This window comes from Oryzias melastigma, linkage group LG4 (genome assembly GCF_002922805.2).
Source record: "Oryzias melastigma strain HK-1 linkage group LG4, ASM292280v2, whole genome shotgun sequence".
Classification (NCBI taxonomy): Eukaryota; Metazoa; Chordata; class Actinopteri; order Beloniformes; family Adrianichthyidae; genus Oryzias; species Oryzias melastigma.
The window spans coordinates 1,069,717-1,096,375 of NC_050515.1; the positions used below are offsets into that span (position 1 = coordinate 1,069,717).

At 42.3% G+C, this 26,659-nt stretch overlaps 1 protein-coding gene across 2 annotated transcripts in view; it reads left to right on the forward strand.

The window, feature by feature from the left end:
- Positions 1-1,298: 1,298 nt before the first annotated feature.
- Positions 1,299-26,659, forward strand: part of wwc3 (WWC family member 3) — a 44,948-nt gene continuing 19,587 nt past the window's right edge. The window contains exons 1-5 of one of the 2 annotated variants that reach the window (XM_024278844.2): positions 1,299-2,077; positions 18,801-18,910; positions 18,996-19,196; positions 19,344-19,420; positions 22,335-22,414. In XM_024278844.2, coding sequence (XP_024134612.1) covers positions 1,932-2,077; positions 18,801-18,910; positions 18,996-19,196; positions 19,344-19,420; positions 22,335-22,414 — 614 coding nt within the window. In that variant the 5' untranslated portion in view covers positions 1,299-1,931. The remainder of the gene's footprint in view (positions 2,078-18,800; positions 18,911-18,995; positions 19,197-19,343; positions 19,421-22,334; positions 22,415-26,659) is intronic. The other variant, XM_024278845.2, reaches the window with a different exon arrangement.

The following is a 26,659-nucleotide window of genomic DNA, read 5'->3' on the forward strand; positions in this document are numbered from 1 at the left end:
ACCCCCGTCCCTCTGCAGAAATGGAATATTCCAGTCAACATCAAGTTAAAGAGCAGAGAATTGCATTTTACACCCACTTGAGTGGTTTTGATACAGACTGCGTTTTTTTTATTTTTTATTTCTTTATTTTGGAGGGGCAGGTGCACATAATCTAGGCAGGCTTGGGATCGGATTGGCAGCTTCTGTTTCTTTATTGAAATATGTTTCAACTGGGGATGTGTGGTCAGGTGATGGCAGGTTTTAGATTTTTGGGTTGATGAAATTGATTAATTGATTTTAATCGATTTAAGCTGAACAGATCAATACTCAGTTCATAAAAAAATAAATGATTTAGCACATAAAGTCAAAGTCTGCTAGATTGATGCTAATGTTGAATGTAATTTCTCATAGCATGGCTAACACTAATGCTCGGTCGACCTAAACACACATTGCTGACTAAATGAACATCTTTATAAACTCACAGGCGTGAATTTTGGTCTAAAACATTGCTCTTTGCTCATACTTTCTTCTTCTTCTTCTGAAATAAAGTATACTGCTATAGCGCAATCGCCACCTAGTATCCAAACTGAAACATCCTCCAGGAGAAGCAGAATAATGTTTATGATCTGAACATTTTGTTTGAACTTCTCCTTTTGAGAAACCATGTAACACTATATGTTATTAACAATTTCATTATTTTACTAACACATTTTACAGGATGTAAACTGTATCAGATTAATAAAAATATATTGAAAACATATAGTTGATTATTAATTTATTTCTAAACAAATGTGTCAACATGTGTAAACTCAAAATTGAATTGAATTGAGTGGATCGAAAAAAAAATCTGAATCAAATAGATCCAGGCACTTGTGAATTGAATCAAATCGTTTCAGGAAATTATAATTAACACCAAGCCCTAGATTTTAACCTATTAATTATAAAATAAATGTTAAACTAACCTGTTCCATAATAAAATTGATCCTAATCATATCATTTTTATCCCGTTGAATTTTAGTGCAGGTTGTGATCTCTGCTGCATGGCCGTTTTTACATGATTTCAGTTTTTAAATGCTCATCAAACCAAATAAATTATTGACATTGATTCTGTCAACTGGTGGACCAATGGGAGAGTTATTTGACATTTTAAACACAGTAAGAATTAAAAATTAAGATTAATACAACTGCTTCAGAGGGGCCCGTTTATTTTTCAACTGGGGCCCCCCAAATTATGAAGTCCGCCCCTGCTGAAGCTGACTGGAGGATAACTTTTGTGGAGGACGCTGCAGTACCAGAAATGGACGCGGTGCGTCGCTGTTGCACCGCTGAAGGATTCAGGGACGGCCCGGGTTAGTTCAGCCGTGGGTTCGTGTTTTGAAGTTTGAAGCGTCTGGTTGAACTCTTCTACATGCTCCCTCTCAGCGGGATTAAAGCTGGTTCCATTGCGGTGTTTTGTTCCAGTGAATTCTCGGGGATCTGCAAGTTTTTTAAAGTTGTTTTTTTTCATGGCGCAGAAACTTCTGGTTCTGATCCACTTTCATTCTCGCTAGTTTGAAAGCGCGTTCCGGTCGCGCTGATTAGTTTGAGTGAAATCTGGGACTTCTGGAGTCTCCCTATTGGACGGAGGAGCTCCCGCAGCCGTGCGTCCGAGCGCTTATGCAAATCCGCTCCCGAATATGGACATGGAGGAATGAAGTATGGTGGAGGAGGCGAACATGGAGGACCGAGGACCGTGAACGCGCCGCTGCGGGGTTTGTGCGGGCGTGGAGCGCGTAGAAAGTGGATGTAGCTCCGCTGGGACAATTTCGACGGCGGCGCCCGCTTGGAAAGTTCGTTTTTTGGGGGTTCGCACGCGCCGCTGCCTCGCGGTAATGCAGTGAAAAAGGCCACTTTTTCCGGGGGGGATCAGAAGCAGGGCAGGGGGCTCCAGCCCCGCTCACCGTCCCGACGCTATGCCGTGGGTCAGCGGCGGGAAGCGCAGAGAGAACTCGGAGCTGCCGCTGCCTGCGGGCTGGGAGGAAGCCCGGGACTACGACGGAAGAGTGTTTTATATCGACCACAACACCCGGCAGACGTCGTGGATTGACCCCAGAGACAGGTACGTGAAAGGCCCCGGAGCTCACGCGCAGTGACGCTGCGCCGCGGAGGTGCCAGGCGCGCGAGGAGGGCGTTAAAGCCCCTCCAACCCCCCCTAAGGAGACCCGGAGGGGGTCCAGATCAGCTGAGATGTGGAGGTTCTGGAAGAAACTTAGGAGGTCTCCCCGACAGGGCTGCGCACGGAGCCTCCTGTGCGCGGGAGCGCAGCTGTTTGTGCGGAGTTTGCTGTCAGCACAGACGCGGACTCCCCTCTCATTAGCCGCCGCGTTTGAGACCGGAAACGCCCCTGTCACCTCCACGCACGGCCACCTCCTCGCGCCTCAGCTAAAGTTTTCACCGGACACGAGAGGGGAGCGCGCAAACTTCATCTCCCAGAAATCTTTGTGCAAGTATTTGAAGAATGCTGGTCAGGCCACTGGGGAAGCTGCAAAGATGTGCTTTTGTGGGGACTGTGATTTCAGGCTCCTCCAGGGAGAGCAGGGGCGGACGTAGCAGTTTGGGGGCCCCAGGGGAAAAATAAATGGGGCCCTTTGCAGCAGTTGTATTAATCATTAAATAAAATCCATATTTGGGTTTAAACGTCAAATAACTTTTTCCTTGGTTCACTTTTAGACACAATTAATGTGAATATCTAAATGTTTTTGATAAGCATTTAAAAACTGAAGCTGAAATTGAACTGGAAATACGTAAAATACAGCGATTTCAGGATAAAAAAATGAAACGATTAGGATGAAAGGTATCATTTAGTGAACAGGTTAGTGGACACATGCTATGGAGAAATGCATCTCATGATGGCAGGTGAGGCACTGCTTCACCTGCCTCACCTGATCAGACGGTCCTGGGTGACAAGTATTTCCATAAGGAACTAAAAGTTGCCAAATGGATCCCAATTATGAGCACCTGCCAAAAACAAATTTTACATGCAAATTTGGAATCAAAACCGCTCAATCTGGGAAAACTGAATCCTCCGCACACTAGCTTGATGTGGACTGGAATATTCTATTACCGGAGAGGGACGGGGAGGACATAACATGTTCACATGATCATCTCAGTGATTTGGAGTCACAGAGTTAAATTAAAAAATAACATTTACTTTAAATGTTCATCTGGGGGCCCCAGACAATCATCTATCTTTGCCTAATGGTCCGCTCCTGGTGATCAGGGGTCCGTTTCCTCTCCAACGTGATAGGAGGAACCAGAAACCAGTCCTCCCAGAAAACCCAAACCTGATGCGGGTTTTCTGGTTGTGATCCAGCTCTGCTCTGCTTCCAGAGGAGCTGCATGAGGAGGAGCGTCCTCCTTCCTACATTTGATGAAGCATTGTCATGAAGAGCTGATACCAGCTCCTGGGGAGGTGCAGGGAGGACTACAAACGCCTACAGCTGCACTGTGATTTATTTGTGATCTTAGCAGAGGAATGTCTTCAGTCGCCACCTGATACTATCTTGCACTAAATTCCATTTTTTGTTCTGCTAACAGACACAGAGGTGTCCGCTTTTCCAGCTGCCTTTCACTCTGAATCAGAGTATTCAGGTGACTCTGACATCAGCTGTCATACTCTCATACTGGTTAGCTGACTCAGTCTTAAAGCTGTCCTCCAATCTGGTGTAAAAATAGTTATTGTTTTCCGTCATCAGCAGATTTCAAAATACAGTTTCCTGAAAGACTCCCACTCCCATTCATTCGGTTCAAAAGATTTTCTACACATTTCTTTGTCAAGACCAGCTTTTCTTGTTCCAATAGCATTAGGGTAAACAGTGAATGTAACCATTCTTGCTCTGATATCTTTCTTTTAACATCCTCTTGATAATCCAGATTTTTTTTTTCATATTTTTTCTTAATTGCAAATTATTCAAGCTATAAACTGACTAATCAGATGCCTCAGTAAAAGTATGTCAAACGTCCAAAACATTTGATTGACACATTCTCCCGAGCTTGCTTTCAGTGGAAGGGGTGTGGCCTTTCAACAAGCTCGATCCTGATTTGTGTTGCTATAGAAACCATGGTTTGGACTGACTCACTCCAATCACTGCTCGCTAAACAGTTTCTGGTACCAACATGGCGGCGTTCGTTTTGTGAAAAAAAAATGACAGCTAAATTGTCTTCATTTGGTTGGAGCCGAAGGTAAACCATGTTCTATGGATGATGTCACACTCACTCGGTCCAGTTCTCTTATGCTGTCAGTGGTTGGAACATTTGACATTTCACTGATGAATTGTCTTTGGATTTCCTTTGGTTTTGCTGTTGTTCACTTTGAGTTTTGGTTTCTCTGACAAAGCCCTGAATCAGTTTACATGTTTACACTGCAAACTAGTTTACGGTTGGAAAACTATTTAATGAAATATGAAGTTTTAATTTTAAGTTGGTCATGAAAAACAGGTTAAACTACGGTGGCGCTGGAGTGCAAATCACACCAAAGAATCACTCAACGTAAAAACATTTAAATTCACAATGACAATAATAACAAGTAATAAATTCCTTCAGCTGATTGGATGCTGTTGGATTTTTGACATTTGAGTTTTTTCAAATTCACCTTCAATGTCTGCATACTAAGAAAAGTTTCATGATTAGTACGGAGCATATCCAGTATCTCTTCATACTGAATAACTTGTTTGAAACGATGGACAAATGCAGCACTGACCTTTAATGCTTTTTTTTTTTTTTTTTTTTTTAAATATTTTTTTTACGATTCCTGTAAATTACATTTGATTTCCGAAACAAAACAAAAAAAATGTAATTTTTTTCTGGAATTGTGTTTTGGTTTCTGGATTTTAGTTTAGATTTTTAAAATTATTTTTTAACAATTCCTATTGCTTTTTTATGTTTAATCCTTCTGATCTTGTGAAGTTTTTGCATTGAGTGATTTGTTGCACTGCTAGGCCACTGTGTTAATAAACTCATTAAAAGTGAAACTTTTTGAGTAAAACTAAGAATCCCTCCATTCTAAAATCATTTATTTTGTCCAAAACACTAGTGTTGTTTCGTTGTGTTCTGGATTGGAATGAATTTGGATGAAACCTGTCACAGATGGTTTCTGCGAGTGTTGTTGGTGAACCCTTAGGACCTCCTCTGGAGCTTCTGACATGTAAAAGTGAGTCGTTTTAAGAGCGGTGCTTCGGTCTGTCTCTCCGCTCTTCTCGGCAGGCAGGAGAGGAGCTACATGACAGGAAGTGCTGAAAGTTTTGATAGAAAGCTTCATCTAATGTGAAAGTTTCGTCTATAACTTCTAAAAACGTTTGCGGCCTCTGAGCCTTTTTTTTTAGTCGTCTCTCTTCTTGGAGAACGGTGGAGACCCGGAGCTGCTCGCAGCCATCTCTTGTAGATAAGCCGAGCGCTTCTGTGGGGCTTTTTTGTTGCCGTGGAATGAGCGTAATGTTAGGCATGCCTACACTAATGCCCGGGGGCTTTGCTCGCTCGCGGCCCCAGACAAAGCAGCAGAACAGAGGCAGTTCCCACGTGTCTGACTCCTCCTCTCGTCCTGGGCCCTGTAGGCCTCCTTTATTAGCTCTGTTATGCAACAGCCATGGCTGGCCTGCCGCTCCGCAAAGGGAGGCCTTTATACTTGGTCACAAAGCACACCAAATTCAATTATTCTGGAAAGGGTGAGCTGTGTTTCCAGCGCCCAAAGGTTATTCACATGCACTGAACCCCGCTGTTATTTTGCTTCCCCCAGTGTTTTCATTATGATGCCTCTTTTTGTCTTTTGGTGGGGGGAGGTCACCAACATGCCGCCCCTCGGTTGAGCGTCATTTCACCCCGTGTGTTTTTTTTGTTTTTTCCTCTGTCCTTTTGCTCGAGTGGACGTTCTTTCACCTGCTCCTCTTTGGGACGGGGAGGTTGCTGCCCGTGCTCCAGGTGTCTCACGCTCAGCTTCCTGAATGCCCACTCTGCATTTCTGCCTGATTTATCTGGTCCCCCCCATGACCTTTTATCGAGCGCGGCTGTCAGGAAGCAGACCTGCAGGGTGCGTGTGTTTCGGTATATTGTGAAGAATGCAACCTAAACAGGACATGCCACACTCAGCAGACTAACCTCAAGCTCAGGGCCACCATTGTTTTTTTTTCTTCACTTCCACACATCTGCACAATTCTTATTGAAAAAGAAAGGAAGAGCCAAGTGACAGCTTCAGCTTTGAGTTTGTTTTTCACCTCAAAGCGCGAGTGGCTGATGGGTTTTCACAAACGTTTTCTCCGTTTAGAAATGACTTTAAACACTTTACCTTAAATAGATCCTGATGAGGATAAAATATCTTTATTAAAGCATGCACTTCTGTTGGATCTTCTTCTTTAACACATTGCCAAAAACAATGTCACATGCAAATTTAACTGATGAAAGCATTTGTAATTGAATGCAGATTCTAATCATGTTAAAACCTACAGGTTGAAACGTCCCGTTTTCTTCAACCCCTAATACTGTACTCTGTAATTGGACTAGTGGGAGGGATGAAGTGAGTTTTAATGAGTCATCCCATTGGCCCACCCACCTGCCAATCAGCTTCCCCAATATTACACAAATTTTAGCATTTCTTAAAAAAAAGAAAAAAGTTTATTTAATTTTGAAACCAGCCGTCAATGGTCACCGGAGGAATTACAACATTTAATGTTTGATTTAAATTTTGGGTAGGCTTTTGTTTACCCAATCCATTTGTGGACAACATTTGTGTTCATACTTTTTTTTTCTCATAAATCGTGTTGGATTTTTAAAGACCGTCCTGTCATTTAGGGCTGGCAGTTGGTCAGTTTTATATAGAAAAACTAAACCTAAAAGCTCTGACCAAAAAAAAAAAAAAACCCTGAAGGTTTATCCTGATTATTTCCACACAGACTACAGCAAAGTGTGGCGAGTAAGAGTAGCACCAGAGCCAAACAGAGAAGGAACCGAGACTCCTTACCTGTGCAGACACTTCTGCATGAAGCAATGAGGGTCATAAGTGTTGGTTATGGCTGCCATTATGAGCTGTCTGCAGGGTAAAAAAAAACCTGCGGGGGGCACACAGATGCAAAATATCAAAGCCGTAGACCGCTTGGTGAGTCCATAGAGCCAAAAATGTTCATGCACATTTTTTTCTATGGGCATGCTGCGGGCAACAGGTCACGGTGAACACTTAAACAATATGCAAGGGTGAATATGGGGGAAGTAGGTGTGTCATATGAATTTTTCAAAAAAACTAAATCCTCCCGACTCTACAAAAAAAACATTAGTGCTGTTCATGTGATGGGCGTGCTCACTGTTTGTGTAAAATCAGAGAGTAGCTTGTGTGGGCATCCTTCACTCACTTCATTGTGCACAATCAGCAATCAGCATACCGTACCTTACTAATTTCCAGAACAGGGGTAGGCAAACTACCGCCCGGGGGCCATGTGCGCCCCGTTAAACTATTTAATCTGACCCACCATAATGGAATAAGTTATGATTTCCCTTATTATTGTTTTATTTTCGGGTGTCTCCCCACAGATGGTGCACCACAAATACATTGACCTTTGTTTAGATGCAGAAAATGATTCTGCATTTATGAGCTGTTGGAAGATTTGTTGTTTTTCTTATGACGTTCATGTGTATATTCTGAGTACGACTGTCATTTTTCCCGATTACTCCAACACCATTATGACCAGAGTGCTTCTCTAAATTTTCCCTGCCATCAACCCATTGTTGCAACTGAAATAAGACACAGTTTTGAAATAAATATACATTTAGTTTCAATCAAACGTTATTTTTTCTCCAGATTAGATGCTATTTCTTTCTTTTTATGAGGTGGACTACTTAAACTCGCCACACAACTGCTCCTGGTCCGTCCCTTCCGTCATATTTTCAAACCCTTTGCGGCCCACATGTTAAAAAGTTTTCCCACCTCTGGTCTAGAATGTGCTGTAAGGACATCATACGACAGCATTGCCTCTACGTCATAAGTGCAGACAACTTTTATTATACTTACAAATACACATGGATGACAATAGTACGATCCATTTTTATGACGTACCTGAACCCTTGTGCTCTCTTATGGAGTCCAGATGACTCCCACCCTTACATTGATGTGTGATTCCTCCTATGACAAAGGTGGACAAGATGTTATGTCTGCCACAGACACCAGTGAAGATAAAAAATCCTTGGAAAAAAAAGAAAAAGTACAGCACGCTGTCTAGTGGGGTCCAGATGACCCTTCTTTTAATGTAAACATGCCAAGGATAGCACAAGGGTTACGGTGGCCACACAGTCCTCAAGGAAACTGCACGACACTTCTTTTAAGATTCAGTCGCTCCTCTCTATGACCTTTCATGGCCTGGACAACCCAAAAAAGCCCCGTACTCGTATTGGTCAACCCCCCCAAACGGGTACATGTGACTAAGGTTTTATGGCCTTTTATCAACTTAGACATTTGTCTGAAAAGAGGCTTTTCCTCAGCTGAGCAGTTCCTTCAGATTTACCTTAAAGAAGCATGCTAGTGTTGTTTAGCAGGACCTAAAACATAGAAGGATCAGAGGTAGCAGATGTTCATTTAAGGGTGTATTCAGACTGGACACATTTGGTTCACTTTAAGTGAATCAGAGTTTGTTTCTCCCAATAATCCAGAACAAATTTTCAGTCTGAATACACCCAAGTGGAGCCTGGTCCAGGACTAGGAACCGCTATCTGACCAATGTTTTAAGGTGGTCTATTCGTTTACAATTGGACTGAACACGGATTCACTCCGAGTTTGATTTGTGTGCTCTGAACGGAACAACTGGAACAAACAGCCACAGTCGCTAGGCATTATGGGATGTAAACAGAGTAGGAATGAAGCAACCAATGAGCTGTGGAGAAATATGGAACAACTCACTGAAATGAGGTTTCATCAATCCAGGCTAATTAAAACAACTTTTAACGGGATCCACGTTGCTTCTCACACTGTTTTCCCGACAATCTGTCATAAATACTTATCAGCGTACCTTATTAGCCGTCGTCTCCTCAGTAGCCGTCTTGCAGCATGCCTCCGCCGTACCAAAGTAGCAGTGAAAAGTGTGGAACCTGAGGTTGATACAGACATTTAAAATTGTTCAGCAAAATGTCAGGTTTGAATAATTGAACTATCCCGACAAGAATTGCAAAGCTTAGGATTTCTTGTGGTCGTTGCTTTGCCCCACCCTCGTAATTTCTGGCCAATGACTGAAGAGATCGTCAGTCGCGTGGTTTTGTTTACAAGCTTTGGTTGGAAACGGAATAGACCAGTTGACAGCTGTCCGAATACAGAGCAAGCACAAGGTTCAGGACTTGATCCGGACCAATGAACTTTTCCAGTCTGAATACACTCCGTTAGAAAAAAGGCTGCATGCACTCGGCACGTTACGTCAGACATGCTAGAGTTTAGTTTTCTGGTGGACTGCTTTTCTTGATCCTTAAACATATAATTGATTTTGTGATGAACCTGAGAGTTTCATTGCTCAGTTCAGTGTATGGAAGGTTTACACTCGTCCTTATCTACACAGATGCTCTCAAAAGCATTAACCTACTCTCAGAATATCACCATTCAGAAACGCATCAGAGGTCTTTTTCTAGCCCTGATGGCCAGACAGTTTTGTTTTAGTCACAGCTGACCTAACCCAGCCCCCCACCGCGCCCACCCCATGCCCAGACGCTCCCTAAATATGTCCAGAGACACGGATCTCAGTCTACTTATAGAGCCCTATTTCTGAAAAATTGAACTCATAATGGTAGAAGCGGGTGTCTGTTCATCTGTCAGCTGCACATACGCAGCATCGCCTCCAGGGTTTGGTCCTTCTCAGCACAGAGAGACGCTTTTAGAGCAGCGGCTCATCACTGCTTCCCTTTGGCATCTTTCCCTTCAGTCAGAGTGTCTGTGTTACACAAAGACAAATGGCGGGAACAGGCAGAACTTTCACAGATGAAGCTCTAATGTTTGGTTGCTGTCATCAGAGGTGAAGTTTCCGTTCTTAGTTTTAGACCAAAGCTGGATTCGATGGACTCTGTGTTTTCTGTGGTGATGAGGACTGACGAGCGAGTCCGTAGATTATCCAAGTCAGTCCTGGAAGAAGGAAATGTACCGACCAGCTGCCTGGAGACAGAAATATCCTCGGAGACGGCCCAGGATGCCCAGATTATCCTGGAATTAGCAAATGTCTTTAACGACTAAATATATTTTTCTGAGACTCAGTTGGACTCGAGCTGGCCTCTTCAGGATCTCACCCCTCCACAGCTGAACATGCCGCTCATGGTCGGGTCGAGATATCTGTGCTGGTTTTGGTTTCCTCGTCTCTCATAGACTGAGAAACGTTCATTCATGTTTTACATGGAAAGGATTATTTCTGGAGTTTAAGATAGTTTTAGTTGATATTTCTGATCCTCCCCTTTTGTCACATGCTCATAAATTTTAGGGACAGGGTCTTACATTGATGGGGGGGGGTTAAGCAAAGATTGGACCTTTGCTTTTTACATGTAAACTGAGCCTTTTGGATTCATCTCCAGCAGGAAGTAGATGAACCAGTGAAGATGAGAATCAAGTCTATGGGTTAAAATGGATCGCTGACCCAGGGGAAAAGTTCTTCTCGACTTATTGGGCTCGGACAGATGTGGTGACAGACGGGCAGATCTGAGCAGCATCTTCTGTGTGATCTTCCAACTGTGGGTGATCTGAGAGCTGCTGAAGACATGGCCTATTTTTCTTTGAAAAGTTCTCGTCTTGGCTGCAGAGACTGGTCTGTTATCCTGGAGGATCTCTGAGTCGACAGGTCTGTGAGTTTTGTGCAGGTCCTGGATCCAGACCAATGGCTTGTTCTGGATTCCCGAGGTGACCTGACATCAGCTATTGACACTTGATCAGCTCTAGAGGGTACATCTTCATCTTTCCTGATTTCTCCTTGGCTCACAGTCTGGATGTGAGTGCAGAAGCTTCCATGCTGGTGTGTTCATCCACTAATAAACACGAAGAAAATGGACCAGAAGATGCTTAGAAAAAGTCTTATAAACCAAAAGATTCTCCTTTACTGTCTGTGTTTTACACACTGGTGTTGATCTGTTTGGAACCAATGAAGTGCTTTTTTTTTGGAGAATCGCACCCCAACGCTTTCACTGAAGACTGCACTGGAGAACAGCCGGATCCAGAGATCAGCAGCTCAGTCTCTGGCTGTCGTCTCTGACACATTTAAAGAAGATAAGTGTCAGAAAATGGATTAATAGTTTCAATTCTGATCACTGTTGTGATGAAACACATAAAGACGTTTCTGTTGTTGTATAGAAAAACCCTCCAGCTGACAAACATCTACAGATCAGATTTACATTGACGTCCGAGCGTCAGTCGGGATGTATTCCTGAACTGAAACCTCTCAGTAGTTTTCTCATTAAACTCAACTATAAAGCAGAGATTGGACTGACCAACACATCATCCTCTGATCCACCAAGGATTCTGTTTGCATCAGATTCACATATGAGCCGTTTTTGATGAATTCATGCTTTATTTGCCCCTTTCTGCAAAAAAATCTCTATTTAAGTGTTTTTTTTGCATACATGAGCTCTGTTTTGTTGGTGTAACCTTTAGGATTGGCTCCAGTGTCTTGTTGAACTTCTGCCCCCTATGGAGTGTTCACTAAAGCTAACATCCATACAGATACATGTGTAGCATTGTGGGTAAATTGATGTGAGCACGAAAGGAGTTAGAAAAATGAGAACTGCTTCATGAATGTGATTTAATCTGTATATTGGTAAAGATTAATTTAATTTGAATCATTGATTTCATTATAAAGTGTTTAAGGAATTTCCAAAGCATTTCTCTAAAGACGCAGAAACAATCCTACTTTTTTAAGGTTTTAACAACGACCAATCGTATCGAGGAAAGAGAGCAGAGAGCTCAATTAAGAATTAACATCTAAAGTCTAATTTTAATGGACATTGTAAACACTCAAATGCAGTAAATTGATATCATCTGTCGACTCTCAAGCATGGTGGTGGAGGCTTCATGATTTATAAGTGAAAGCTAAGGAAGCTTTTAGTACACTTTTTTATTTTTATTTGAATTTAACCTTTTATTTGGAGTCTCTTCACTTAAAATAAGAGTACAATAGGTTTTCCTAAACACAAAATAGATACAAATATTTATTACGTCTCAAACCAACAAAGCTAGAAAACTCTCTCCATCTGAGAGTTCTACACATTTCTGTAGGATATGATGTTCTGCATACATTAAATCAAGCCTGGGAACATGCCTGCAGTCCAAATGAATCGCTAGAAACCTGTGTGCTCACCGCTGAGAGCAAACTTTATTCATGTCAACGGATCAAACAGGAAGTCTGTATAGAACTGAGCTTTAGTTCAAAGATCCACTCCAGTTGTTTTTGGTGTTTTTAACTCGTTCTATTGGTATTTTTCTCACCATATACAGTATATATATATAAATAATGAAAATTAAGTTTAAAATTGCATTTCTGAGTATTTCTTTATTCAAATTGTTGTGAATCAGGAGCAGAAGAGTAGATGCTGGTTGAAAAGAGCTTATTTGTTACATAAAAAACATGCTGAGCGGGCCCAAAGCTCTTTGCTAAGAGAGGTTGAATTTCTAATTATCTCATTTCAGAGGTGGATTATTGAACTACTGCTGCTCTGCAGAAATTATGTTCAAGAAAATTACAGTTTTTTTTTTTTTTTTTTAATTGTGTCTTCATAATTTAAAGACCACTGGGAACGCTTTTACAATAGATCAAAAGATGAACTTTAAATGTATTGAATCAGTGCTGGGTTTGAGAGCTGGGTATCGACAATAATTTCCAGAACTGATTTGATTCGATTGACCATAGCCTGGATCAATTTGATTCAGATTTATTTTTTTTTTAATTCTTTTGATCCTATCACTTCCATTCAATTCAATTTTGAGTTACACAGTTTACACATTTAGACACATTTGTTTAGAAATACATTAAAAATCTTATTTTTGTTTTGGAGATTTTCGTATTAATCTGACACAGTTCACATACTGTAAAATGTATTAGTGAAATAGTAATGAGATTGTTAATAGCATACAGTGTCAACATGGATTCTCAAATGCAGAAGCTCAAACAACAACAATTTTCAACATCCAAGCCCTACTGGGTTCTGATTTAATACATGTTGGAAGGAGCCTGGTGATGCCATACACATCACCATACAAATGTCATGATACAATATATCACAATTTTGTAACCCTTGTTCTATCCGAGGCATATTTACATTAAAAGTGGGATCATCTGGACCCCACAAGACAGCGCACTAGACTTTTTTTTTCCCAAGGATTTTTTATCTTCACTGGTGTCTGTGGCAGACATAACATCTTGTCCACCTTTGTCATGGGAGGGATCACACATCAATGTAAGGGTGGGGTCATCTGGACCCCATAAGAGAGCACAAGGGTTAAAAGAGCAGACTGACACTGAACTAAATGTTTGCTCATAAATAATTGCTTTGGCCGCATTTGAAATCGATACCAGTATTGCCAAATAAAATACAATTAGAACTTTTTTTTACTACACTCCTACCGAGCACTAGAGACATTGGAAACTGTCACTGCTAGCATGATTAAAATCTTGCATTTTAGTGACTTCTGCTTCCAGTCAGACTTGAGCTCTGTGGTTAGATCTGTCAGGGGAGTCTGGATATGGGCCGATGCTGTTCAGAGCCTTCCAGGTTCAGGAGGATCTCTCAAGAGGGTCAAAACTGGAGCAACACCTTGACATTTGTCGGGGCTTAAAGCCTCCAGACGTTTGCTCGGTGTCCTGCTGTGGAAAACCAGAGGCTGCTGCTGTCACAAGACCCACAAACAAACCAAACATTCAGATTCAGAGATTCAGATCTGGGAGAGGACGCCCCCCCCACCCCCCGTCTAGGTCAAAGAGCAGTTCAGGATTATCCTCCCTCTGACGTCACGCAGCTTCCCATCCCTTTGCTGGAGGAGCTTTCTTCATACCAACATTTTTGCTCTAGCCGCACCCCCCCAAGCTCTGAAATGTGGTTTCTTCAGATAAAAGCTGTCAGTAGAGGTGTTGGGGGGGTTACCTTGAGGACTTGTGTAACCAGAAGCTTCCATCCTGCCTGTGTTTGCCTTCTGAACACATTGGTGCTTGACGCAGACAAACAAGCTCAGAGTGATCTTCATGCAAATCAAAGAGTAGCAGAGTCTTCTGCCTGCACTGAAGATTCTGGATCGCTGAAAATGGGCCTCAAGTCCAGTAATAGTCCTGGATCTGGGATGGTCAGAGCAGATGACCACGGAGCATTGATCCAGAACGATCTGTTAGTCTCCTGTTGACTTCATTAGATGAGCAAACCTTCTTTACTGCTATTGAGGGATTCCTTGGAATTGATTTATTTCAAAATCAGTTAACAACTGAAGAAGACAGACAGATTGATGGGACTTGGTAAGGATAATTAGTCATGAATTGTTTGGAAAATAATATACAAGTAAAAGAAGATGAAGAAATGTGCATATACACATATATAATACAAACGCATGTTCTCTCACAGGCCACATATATAGACACATCTGTCCAACTGCTCGTTAATCAGCCAATCACATGGCAGCATCTCAATGCATTGAAGCATGGAGACATGATCAAGACGATCTGCTGCAGTTCAAACCAAGATCAGAATGAGGAAGAAAAGTGATTGAAGTGATCTACTGGGGTTTTCACCCACAACCATCTCGGTTTACAGAGGTGGAAATGCCTTGTTGATGTCAGAGAATGTCCAGACTGGTTCCACCTGATGGAAATACAACAGTGACTCCAATAACCACTGGATACAACTGAGGTCTGCAGAAGAACATCTCTGAACGCACAACACGTCCGACCATGAGGCAGATGGACTACAGCAGCAGAAGAACACACCGGGTGCAACTCCTGTCAGCTAAGAACAGGAAACTGAGGCTACAATTCACACAGATGAACCAAAACTGGACAATAGAGGATTGGAAAAACGTCTGGTCTGATGAGTCTCTATTTCTGCTGCAACATTCAGCTGTTAGGGTCAGGATTTAGCATCAACAACATGAAAACATGGATCCATCCTGCTTTGTATCAACGGTTCAAGCTGGTGGTGGTGTAATGGTGTTGGGGATATTTTCTTGTCACACGTTGGGCCCCTTAGTACCGATTGATCCTAGTTACAACCCCACAGTCTACCTGAGTATTGTAGCTGACCATGTTCATCCCTTAATGACCACAGTGTACCATATTCTGATGCTGCTACCAGCAGTAAAAGGCTCCATGTCATAAAGCTTGAATCATCTCAGACTGGTTTCTAGAACATGACGAGTTCACTAGACTCTAATGACCTCCAGATCATCAGATCTCAATAGATCACCTTTGGGATGTGGTGGAACATCATGGATGTTCACTCAACAAATCTGCAGCAACTGTGTGATTCTATCATGTCAATATGGACCAAACTCTTTGAGGAATGTTTCCAGTACCTTGTTGAATCTATGCTGCCGAGGATTAAGGCAGTTCTGAAGGCAAAAGGGATCCAACCCTGTACTAGAAAGGTGTTCCTAATAAAGTGGCGGTGAGTCTAGACTCTGTTCATCTTCAGAGATTATTTTTTTCGTGGATCATCAGCCACCCTCATTGTTGGGAGGAATTCTTTTTTCTTCTTAATTGTAGCAAAAACCTTCAACGTGTTTATTCCCCAAATTCCAGATATTTTTCCATATTCTTTCTTTAAAACAAATTCTTTTTCAGTTGGCCAAACATTCTTGGGAGATGGATTGATAACTTGTAGAAAAGTAGAATTTTTGTTGGATGTAAAACACTTGAGTGAAAATGTTTGTAGCTGATTTAGATCAGGCATCGCCGTCATAAACAAACATCTCAAATCTGTTTGGATGATCTGCTCTGCTGCTTCCCTCAGATCTGCTTATGCAGAGGAAAGTATTTTAAACCCCCCTCCTCTTCGGCGTCTCCCCGCCTTATTCTGGGCATCCCTCTGTCTTTAGAGATCTCAGCTGCTCCCGTTTGTTAGGAATCTTTTTATGTTGCCATGGTAACTTCACTATAACAGATACTAAAGGCCAGAATTACCAGCAGCAGCAGCTGGGAGCCGCCGGAGGTCCCGGTTAGGAGAGCGGTGAAGAACTGACGTTTGTTTGCAGGATTCTTCTGGAGCAGATTTCTCATAAAACTTTCACGCAGCTGAAGATAAGAATCCTTTTGGGTAAATTTATGAAAGCGTGGATCATGGAGGTCATTGCATAACCATCGACAGATCCAGACGTTTTTAGAAAAGAGCTGGATCAGACACAGCAATGTCAGCATGAACTGGCTGAGAGAAAATGTGTATTTTATATTTTTTAACTGTTTTGAAGTGGTGGCGCAGTGGTTAGCGCTCTTGCCTCGGTTCGAATCCCGGCTGGGGGATTTGGGACCTTTCTGTGTGGAGTTTGCATGTTCTCCCCGTGCATGCGTGGGTTTTCTCCGGGGACTCCGGCTTCCTCCCACCGTCCAAAAACATGCTTCATAGGTTAATTGGTGACTCTAAATTGCCCTAGGTGTGAATGGGTGTGTGATTGGGGCCCTGCGACAGACTGGCGACCTGTCCAGGGTGGACCCCGCCTTTGCCCATCAGTACCCGGGATAGGCTCCGGCACCCCGCGACCCTGGAAGGGACAAAGCGGTCAAGAAGATGGATGGATGGATGGATGGATGTTTTGAAGTAGCCAAAAAATAAAAACCTACTTTCATCCTAGAGTTGAGCTTCAAAAATCTGTTTTTTCCTTTTCCTTGTTCCTCATTTCAAACTCGCCAGAGAAGCATGTCTACATCTTTATCATAAATCAACTTTTTATTTGTAAATATAAAAAAATAGGATTTTGCTTTTGTAGCTATATTTCTTTTTGATGGTTTCTAATGCCAGCAGTGTCCTGTTTGGTTTCTACAAACCTGTACATTTAGGTGATGTGTGACATCTATAAATTCATAAGATCCAACAGCATGAATGAAGGAAGCTGTGTTATCAGCTTGAACTTAAAAAACTATCATAAATGATAGAAAATGTAAAGTTTGTTTATGAAATAAGAGCCGCTGCAAAACTGAAAGATCTCAAAAGATCCCCTCTTGGTGATTTCACTGGAACAGTAGAGTTGTCCTCCGTGAGGATTCAGAGATGAGAAGTTCAGCAGAGAGATCTAGTGAGGTGAGACTGTCCATACGGCTCCTCGGTGATCTCAACAGATCCTCTCTGCTGAAGTGAGAATCTCTCTGGGCCTCCCCCTCTTGTGTAGGTGGTGATGACGGCAGCGTATCGGTTGTAGTCAGTTGTAATCCTGATGTCAGTGTGCCCAGTCTCAGTATGTCGCATGCCATGACTGCTTGAATTTACTGTTTACCAAACTGAGCCGATGAAGGAAGAATGCAGATGAACTACTGGATCATTTCCAGAAAACTTCAGAGCAGGGCTGCTCATTCCTGGTCCTCGAGATCTGAAAATGCTTATGCTAATCGGGGTCCCTAACCCTTGAGATGCTGACTGGTACCGGTACCCTAACCTGGTACCTCGAAGGTTGGGGACCCCCGATTTAGACCGCGTCAAAAAACTACAAGTTGGGGACACCCAAAACGTCAAAAAGTGACGCGGAGCCCCGAACCATACGTCCATATATGATGAGTTGAGAGTTGGAATGTGTTGGGAGAACAGGATCTCGAGGACCAGGAATGAGCAACCCTGGTTCAGAGGGTACTGTGCTGAAATTCTCACCATTATTTTTTAAAAATGGACATTCTCCTGACACCAGCGCTTGGGGGCAGGCCAAAAAGATCTTTGAGCCTGAAAACTTTGAGCCTGAACTCGCTGAATTGGGGTTGCTCAGTGAAGGGGGGGGTGTTACACCCTGAAGTCTGTTGCAAAGCAGTTGATGTTCATGAATCTTCAATGATTTCAGCTTTGACTTTGGTGTTTCATGTTTGTGGTTAATTTTTGTTAGAAAACATTTTTTTCTTTATCTTAAGTTCCTGGAAAGCGATTTTATTAAAGACTCTATTCTCATTGTTCATATTCTAGAGGAAGGGAAGAAATTCGATTTTTGAATGTTCAGATGTGTCTGGATGAGATTCAGGAGGAACGTTTTTGTTAAATGTGATGAAGAAGAGGAAAAAGTTCTTTACAGGATTTCTTTGGAGGTATTACGGTCTGCGTTTTAACGTGTGGACAGATTCATCTTCCTTTCTCTCATCCGTAACATTTTCCCTCAATCCGTGGTCAGAAGAGTTTGAGATTTCACCCACTCTGTCAGTAAGAAAGCTGTGCAAACAAATACTTTTTTTTATTCGAGTGTTTATTGTTGAATTATTGTGGTATTGATGAAAAGTTTTGGATAATTAGTAGATTTGAAGAGATTCTGCAGTAAATGTTCCTCGAGGGTTGGTTTACTACATGTTTTCCAACATACTGCGATATTGGTTCTTTATTGGCTAAACGCACCTGATCCAGGTAAGGAGGCCGGCCCTCGAAGCTATAAGGCTAAAAAGTGTATAGTAAACTTTAGGCTCTGCATCGACAGACCTGACCTTCTCTAAAAAGTGGGAAATAAAAAAATGTTTTACTTGAAGCAAGATTGGGTTTAATTGTCACATTTGAAATGAATGAAAAACGTGGATCAGGAGGCGGATCCAGCTGCAGGTGCAAACAAGCATGATGGAGTCAGACTGCTTTTTCCTCCACCGTCTCGACGGTGGTGTTCATTCAAACCTAATGTGTTTGTTTTTTGCAAACGGCTTCAGGATCACCAAACCGCTGACGTTCGCCGACTGTGTTGGCGATGAACTGCCTCTGGGATGGGAGGAGGTTTATGACCAGCAGGTGGGCGTGTACTACATCGACCACATCAACAGTGAGTGCTTCCCTTAAATTCCACCAATCGTATAAAAAAGTTAGTTCTTTTTCCCTCCGTTTCCGATGCGTCTCTTTTGTTTCAGAGACGACCCAGATTGAGAACCCGCGGACTCAATGGCGGCAGGAGCAGGAGCGCATGCTGAAGGAGTACCTGGTGGTGGCCCAAGAGGCCCTCAAAGCCAAGAAGGAGATGTACCTGGTGAAGCAGCAGCGCCTGGAGCTGGCCAAGCAGGAGATGCTGCTCTTCAGCGAGCTCTCTGAGGACAACCACTCCGTCAGCAGCAGTAAGCCCACACACGGACTCAAGCATTTCCTCCAACACCTGCCCCCATATCACTCCTAGTTTCCTCCAGCTGTCACCCTCCAAGCATCCAGGAGCATCCCCCCCGAATGACACTCTGGTATTGAGTGCCTCTTTCATGTGTTCCCAGCTCTGTCCGGCTCATCCTCCAACTCGAAATACGACCCCGGACAAATCAAAGTGGAGATCGCCTGCAGACGCGAGCGGGTAAGTCATCGCCGGCCGGGAACAATGAGGGGCCCGTCCGGGCTGACAGGGGCGCGGCTCTGACAGGATACTGTGGCTTTGAGCCGGGGGGCCCCAAGGGGACGAGGATGAGATCATCATCAAAGGACGGGTCCCCCCCCCACACTCACACGGGCTCAGATCAGTCGCAGCGGCAAGGGCGCCGTCAAACCTACAACTCAGTTGAAAGATGACGGGTCAGACGGAGAGAAATATTAACCCTTTAACACCAGAGTGTTTCTGTTCTGTGATTTACTGCAACTTTTCAACCGTTAACATGATCAATGTCATTCCAGTAGATTCTACTGGAATGACATTGATCATGTGAAAGATTCTGTCTGTGTTAATGGGTTAAAGCACCATAAAAAACAACTCAGACATTAAAAAATCATTCTAGTTGATTTACCACCATTTGAAAGGTGAGAACAGACAATTTCCTCAACAATAAAACCTTTTTAAGATGAACTTAAAATGACCAAAGTTACAAACATCACAGTAATTGTGTCTCCTGTCAAGATTGATAAACAAATATTGAAATTTGATTCATTATCTCCAAAAAGGGCATTTGTTTGAGGAATTAGGACCTCAATATGTTAACATTTAGAAATGAATCTGAAGTATTTTCCTAAGAAGTCTGGTTCTGTGCTGCTACAGTTACAACTAAAACTTTGTTTTTATGTGTAAAAATTGTAAAGGCTTTTAAGAAATTACTCTCTGGAAGTGGAATATTGTAGTAGAAGTTGGTATTTTTCAACCTAATTGAAATACATAATTAAATAATAATTTTTATATATTAAAACGAGTGATTAAACCTTCACAAATTTCACCATTTCAGTATTTTGCATAAATGGCAGCACAATAAGACATGTGGGAGACGTCTGTTCTTATCACCTTCTGTAGGTAATTGTCTATTTTTTAATGCAAAAAGTCCTGAAACATTTTAAAACTTCTAGAAAAAGTTTTATACGCATCCTCAAACTCTTCCAAGGATCCTAGAGACATTCAAAAATGTCTGTAACTTGATCAATTATGCCTCAAATATTTAAACGTTTTACCACTTTAACTTTTAAACAATTTCATAAAACAAAGTTTTTTGGAATCTGTTTATGTTGAAGTTCCACTCTGACCATTTTTTAATTATGATTAGGCTTGTTTTAGCCAAAATTAGAAAAAAAAATCTGTCATTTTCTTGGGCATAGTTTCTGCAGAGCAGCAGGAGTTCATCAGAAATATACTTTTGAGTTGTGGGCGGGACTGTTGGCACAGAGCAACCCCGCCCCCACTTCCCCTCCCCATTACGTAGAGCTCAGAGCAAAGAGTTTGTGGCTCGCCCATTGTACTTTCTACATAGCAGATACAATCTTTATTCCTCTGCATTTTATTGGCTGATTCACAACAATTTGAATGAAGAAATACTCAGAAATGCAGTTTTAAATCTGAGTTCTTTTTGTTGGAAAAATGACACAAGAACATGTTAGAAACACCATTTTCCTTGGAGTGGGTCTTTCAAGTCAGTTTTTTTCTGACTTTGGGAGGATTCTGACCAAACAGTTGTGGAATGTTGCCTCAAAAACTGAAAAAAAAAACAAAAACTTATTAAAGCCGAAGATCAAAAACAAAAAAAATGAAAAAAGTGTAAACAGATTAACTCAAAAACATTAGAAAGTCCACATTTTAACTATTTTATTTGTCTCAGTAAAGGAAGAAACTTAGCAGGTAAGTTAGACAAAACAACTGTGGGGCAAAAAAGTATTTAGTCAGCCACTAATTGTGTAAATTCACCGACTTAAAAAGATGAGAGGGGTCTGTAATTTTCTTATACATTCAACTAAGATAGAGAAAATTGGGAGAAAAAGAATCCAGAAAAATCACATTTTCTGATTTTTAAAGAATTTACTGTAAGTTATGGTGGAAAATAAGTAATTGGTCAATTAAAAAAAAGGTTAATCTCAGTACTTTGCTATATACCTTTTGTTGGCAGTTACAGCAGTCATACATTTTCTTCACAAGTCTTCACAAGGTTTTCACAAAGTGACGCTTGTATTTTGGCCCATTCCTCCATGCGGATCTCCTCTAGAGCACTGATGTTTTGAGGTCTGGAGACTGGATAGGGCACTCCAGGACCTTAATGTGCTTCGTCCCGTTTGAGGTTGTGGACAGGTGTCCTTTATATATAGATAAACGAGTTTAAACAGGTGACATTAATAAAGATAACGAGTTGAGGACACAGGATCCTCTTACAGAAGAAGTTACACAAATTTAGTTTGTTTGTAAGTGATCAAAAACATATTTTCCAACGCAATTTACACATAAATTCTTAAAAAATCCAACAATGTGATTTTCTAGATTTTTTTTTCTCATTTTGCTTCTTATAGTTGAGGTATACCTAAGATGAAAATTACAGGCCTCCCTTGCATATTTTTAAGTGAGACAACTTGCACAATTTATGACTGAATTCTTTTTTTGCCCCACTGAATGTGCTTTTAGAAAATTCTTTAGAGAATATTTATGCTAAAATAAGGAAGCATTTCCTGTTCCGTCTCTTTATTTGTTTGAGTGAAAACAAATGTTAAACATTGATTCATAGACGAAATGCTGACTGAACCTAAATGTGCAGAAGGAGCATGTGTGCATCCAGCCCCGCCCCCAGCGTTACACACTCTGTGGTCACCTCTGCCCCACACACCAGGCCGCGGTGCCATTTGAGTCCCTATTTTCCCCCCAAAAAAGTTTTTCTAATTCAAAGCTGTGTGATCCATAATGAGCGGATGTGTGCTGAATAAACAGCTGGGCTGGATGTGAACGGTCCTGACTCAGCAGTGTTAACGTGGCGGCGGCGACGGTGAGAGGAGGCCATTGTGCAGCGTGGTAACCCGGCGCTCGCTTGTGTCCGCAGCTCTTCAGACTGAAGCAGGAGCTGGCCCAGGTGAAGCAGGAGCTGCAGTATAAGGAAATGGGAGTGGAGACCCTGCAGGAGTGAGTGTTTGTCCGCGCTCCGCCCTTCCTCCCGTGGCCACCCTTCTCCTTCCTCCCGCGCTGGGCCTGCTGCTCCCCACCCAGCGGCCTCTTCCTCCTCTTTTATTCCCTCTGTGTTTCATGTTCCACTGTCTCTGCTCCGCTTCTCCGCCCGCCGCTGCACATTTTCACTAAACCTTTTTCAGGTTTTACAGCTGCAGAGAAGCTTCTCTGTTTTGGTTTTTGTCATCATTTCTGAGCTCGTTCACATTTCACGTTGAAAATACAAACTCCGCCTCTGCCTGGTCAAAAAAAACATGGGAGCTTTGAGAAAAAGGCAAATGGAGGGAGTTTTTTGATGGAAAAGGGGACTCCACCTCAGGAAGAGGATGCACCAGTGGAGAGCAGGGAGCCAAGGCTCAGCCTGCAGAGGAAGTTATTCCACGGAGGAAGGGGGAGGTGTGGACTCCAAAGCGCTTTCAAAAACACAGAGATATCTGGCAGCAAATTCCTCCGCACTTCCTGCGTCCCGGCAGAGAGTCCCTTATCTCTCGGATAAAACGCGACTCGAGTGATTCCCAGAATAGCCGGGAGAATACACAGCTTGCAGAAAACACGGGCGCATCCACCTCTCCAGGGTTCGGCGTGTGCGTACGTGCCCTTTCTGTGCGTGTCCGTCAGTCCCTGATCCGTTTTAGAGCTGGTTTTTGGGATCGGGAGAAACGCTCCGGGCTGTTGAGTTCTTCCCAATCTGAGCTGTGGTCAGCAGTGAAGCTAACTGCTGCCGGCATCGCGTCACATCAGATTAGAGAAAGTGTTTCTGGAGTCCCACACGCTGACCTGTGCTGAGCAGAGTTGTGGGCGATCCGCCTGCATGAGTCTGAGCTGTGAGGTCCAAAGCCGTTCTGTCTTTCAAGGTCTCAAAGCTAAAGTCACATTAGTGGTTTCACATCTTGTTGTGTGATATTTGTTGTCCGTGTTTGACCCATCCCCCGTGGGAGCGGAGAGCTGCAGACTGTAAAGGAGAACTGGATCAAGTGTCACCCATAGAAATATTCTCCATTCAGTCGCCATTTTTGGGAAATATAGATGCCGCCATGTTGGAACCTGTAATTGTCAGCAAGCAGTGATTGGTCCGAATCGTCATTTCTATGGCTACCACTCTCACCAATCAGGAGTGAGCTTGTTGGAAGGCCACGCCCCTACCACTTGAAAGTGGGCTACTTTTATTTAAGGCATCTGATTGCCCAGTTTATAACTTGAAGAACTTGGACTACAGAAAAAATATCACGAAAGAATAGACCCTTTTCACTTGACGTCACACAAAATGGCGAGTGTCTTGTCTATGGGTTTCGAACGGCAAAGCTGACAAATGAACAGTATTTAAAGAAATTTTACGTTAATAATAAAAGGTAACTTAACCAACGGTAACCGAAATTTGTACAATATTTTTTTTATAAATGTCCTACCTAATTGTATTTGTTTTCCCCTCTTAAATCGTTCACAAATCAAAGAACAAATATCATTAGTCCTGCCTGCAGAACACAGCAGCTCAGCTGGTTCCCCAAATTCCCATGAATGACATTAAATGAGTCGTGGATCATTTCTTTCTGACAACCAGGTTAAAGTTATTCAGAGGTTACAAGTACCTTATTGAATTCTGCTTGTTTGATTATGAAGGTAATTATGGTTTTATTCTTTTAATCTGTGCTAATGCTAACGCTAGCAATAGCTTTTGGAACTGCACAGGATCTTTTCTGACCAGTTAAAGTTGTCTACATTTCTGTGCTCACATAATCATTGTAAACAGAGCAAAAGTCAGACTCTCGTTGTGGCTCTTTTGCTCAAAACCGTGTCTGATCTGTGGGAAAATAAAGGTAAAAAAATTATCAAATTGGAAACCGCTGTCAAAAATAGGAAAGGGACTATTTGTATGTAATGATAAATAGATACTTTATTAATCCTGAAGGAACTTGCAAAATTCATCCATTGCTCCAAACACACAAACAGGTTAAAAGTATGAAAATATTAAAAATAAAAGTATATAAAAATATTGAGTAATAGCAGGAATACAAAAGTCAGATTAAAAGTATGCAGCTGTTAAAAAGCCATAAAAAATGTTGAAAGTATTAATAACAACTGTCCTGAAACCATAGTTGTAAAATTCACTAAAAACATTTGTGTTACAAAACACATCGGCTCAGAGATGATCTTTTTTACTTGGCTGTTCTTATTTTGAAAGCTGAAAATGCTTGATAGCTGCTCTTAACATTTTTGCTGAACCAAACTATTCGTGTTTTTACAATTATCCCGTAAAATATCCTGTAGAACAACAAGTATATTTGGCCTTGGAAGTAATTAAAATGTGTACGGCCAATGCAGCGATGTGTGTGTTTGCTGAAGATATTAAATGTGGCCAACATGAATTTTTATCAGTTTTTGTGCTGATCGCACTTAAAATACATGCAAATAACATCATAAAAACTAGAACCTGTTAGAATAACATCTGCTCAAATGAAAGGTCGATATTGTCAATAAAACATCCAATATTGGAGGATATCATACATTTGTATTTTGATTTGTGAACGACCTAAGAGATGAAAACCAATACAGTTAGGTAGGACATTTATAAAATGAATGCCTTAAAAATATTTCCGTCACAATTGGTAAGGTTACCTTTAATTATTTACATAAAATTGTGTTCAACAACATTCAGTTGTCAGTTTGCCTGTCTAGATCCGTAAACCGGAAGTCACAATCACATTTACGTCTCAGTCGCCATTTTGTCTGGTGTCACGGTGAAACGGGTCTATTAGCATCTGGTCCCATTTTTGAGTCTTTGGTGACTTGAACAGACATTTGAACTCGTGACCTTTCAGTTTTAGGGCAGCTACTCTGCCACAAGGCCACAGAGCTTCCACCTTTCTCAGAAAGATGAGTTGAAGCACATCAAAACTCAGACTCTGGGACACCTCCACGGCCGCTTCACCCCATCAGGTCAGCTCCCGGCGTGAGAGTATTCCCAACCTGGAAGTTGAGGAAATGTCCTCCCAAGTCAACACAACCCAGATGCTACGGGGAGAGCTAAGTGCCGAGTCAATTTGAGTCAATAGTAGTATAATTATTGACAAAGATGAATAAATCATCAATACAAGCTTCTTTCAGCTTTGAAAAAATAAGACAAAACAAGAACAAAAGCTATGTATTTTTGATCTTTGGATTTTCCATTCTGGTGTTGGGCCACCCTTCCAAAGTCTTCTGCCCCCTTCCTGCCCCAGTCATATACCATGCTCTAGCTCCGCCCCTGGCTATGGGTAACAGCTAGTCCTTTAGTAGGTGTAATGGCTCACCTGATCTCCAATTTGGATCAAGCTCTGGTTCTAGTCGAGTTAAGTCTAGCCTTATGTCAGTCCAGGATTGACAGGATTGACGTAAGGCATTCAGGTGGAGGGACTTTGACAGCAGATCCATCTTCAAAAATCTGTTGCGACTCCTGGGAGTGTAGAACTGCTCAAACACTGCTGAGGATGTAGGAAAAGACGGCGTTCTGTTGATCCACCGCCATCAGCAGAAACCAACAACAGGTGACCTCAGCAAACAGCAGGAAACTCTGCTTGTTCTGCGTTTTTCATAAACTGGTTTCACTCTGAATCCTGTTTATGTACTGAAGGTTTTCCTGATCTCCAGGTAATGTTTTTTCTACTAAGCGTACAGACTCGTAAAGCTTCAGGTCCTGTTGGTGGGGCGGGGTGGGGTGGTGGTGGTGGGGGACAAAGCAGGGCTTGTTTTGGCGAGTAAGGCAGGGCTAGGTGGGTGGGTGGAGGGGGGGTGAACAGTACCTGCTGTTCAAGGGGATTGAAGGAAGCGGGCTGCGGTGAGAGGGGAGGCTGCGTGCCATGGAGGGGGCGCCACGCCACGCTTCTCCACCCCTTCGTCCCTGAAGGGTGAGTTCTAGATTTGGTGTCTTGGCCCCACAGTGGATTTGGGATTCATCAGGTTCAGAAACGGAGCGCCACTGCAGCGCCTGACCATAGTCCAAGAAAAGGCGGGGCGTGCCGCTCATAGCGGCTCCTCACACCTCCCACACTAAAACCTTTGTTGTGATTAAACCCCGCCCCCAACATCAGCGAAGCACATCTGTCTCATTTCTAGTCAAATCGAGTTAAATGGATCAAAATAAGTAAATAAATCCACAAAAGTGGATATATTTTAATTAGAGCTGTCAGGCGATTAAAATTCTTAATCGCGATTAATCGCATTGTCCAG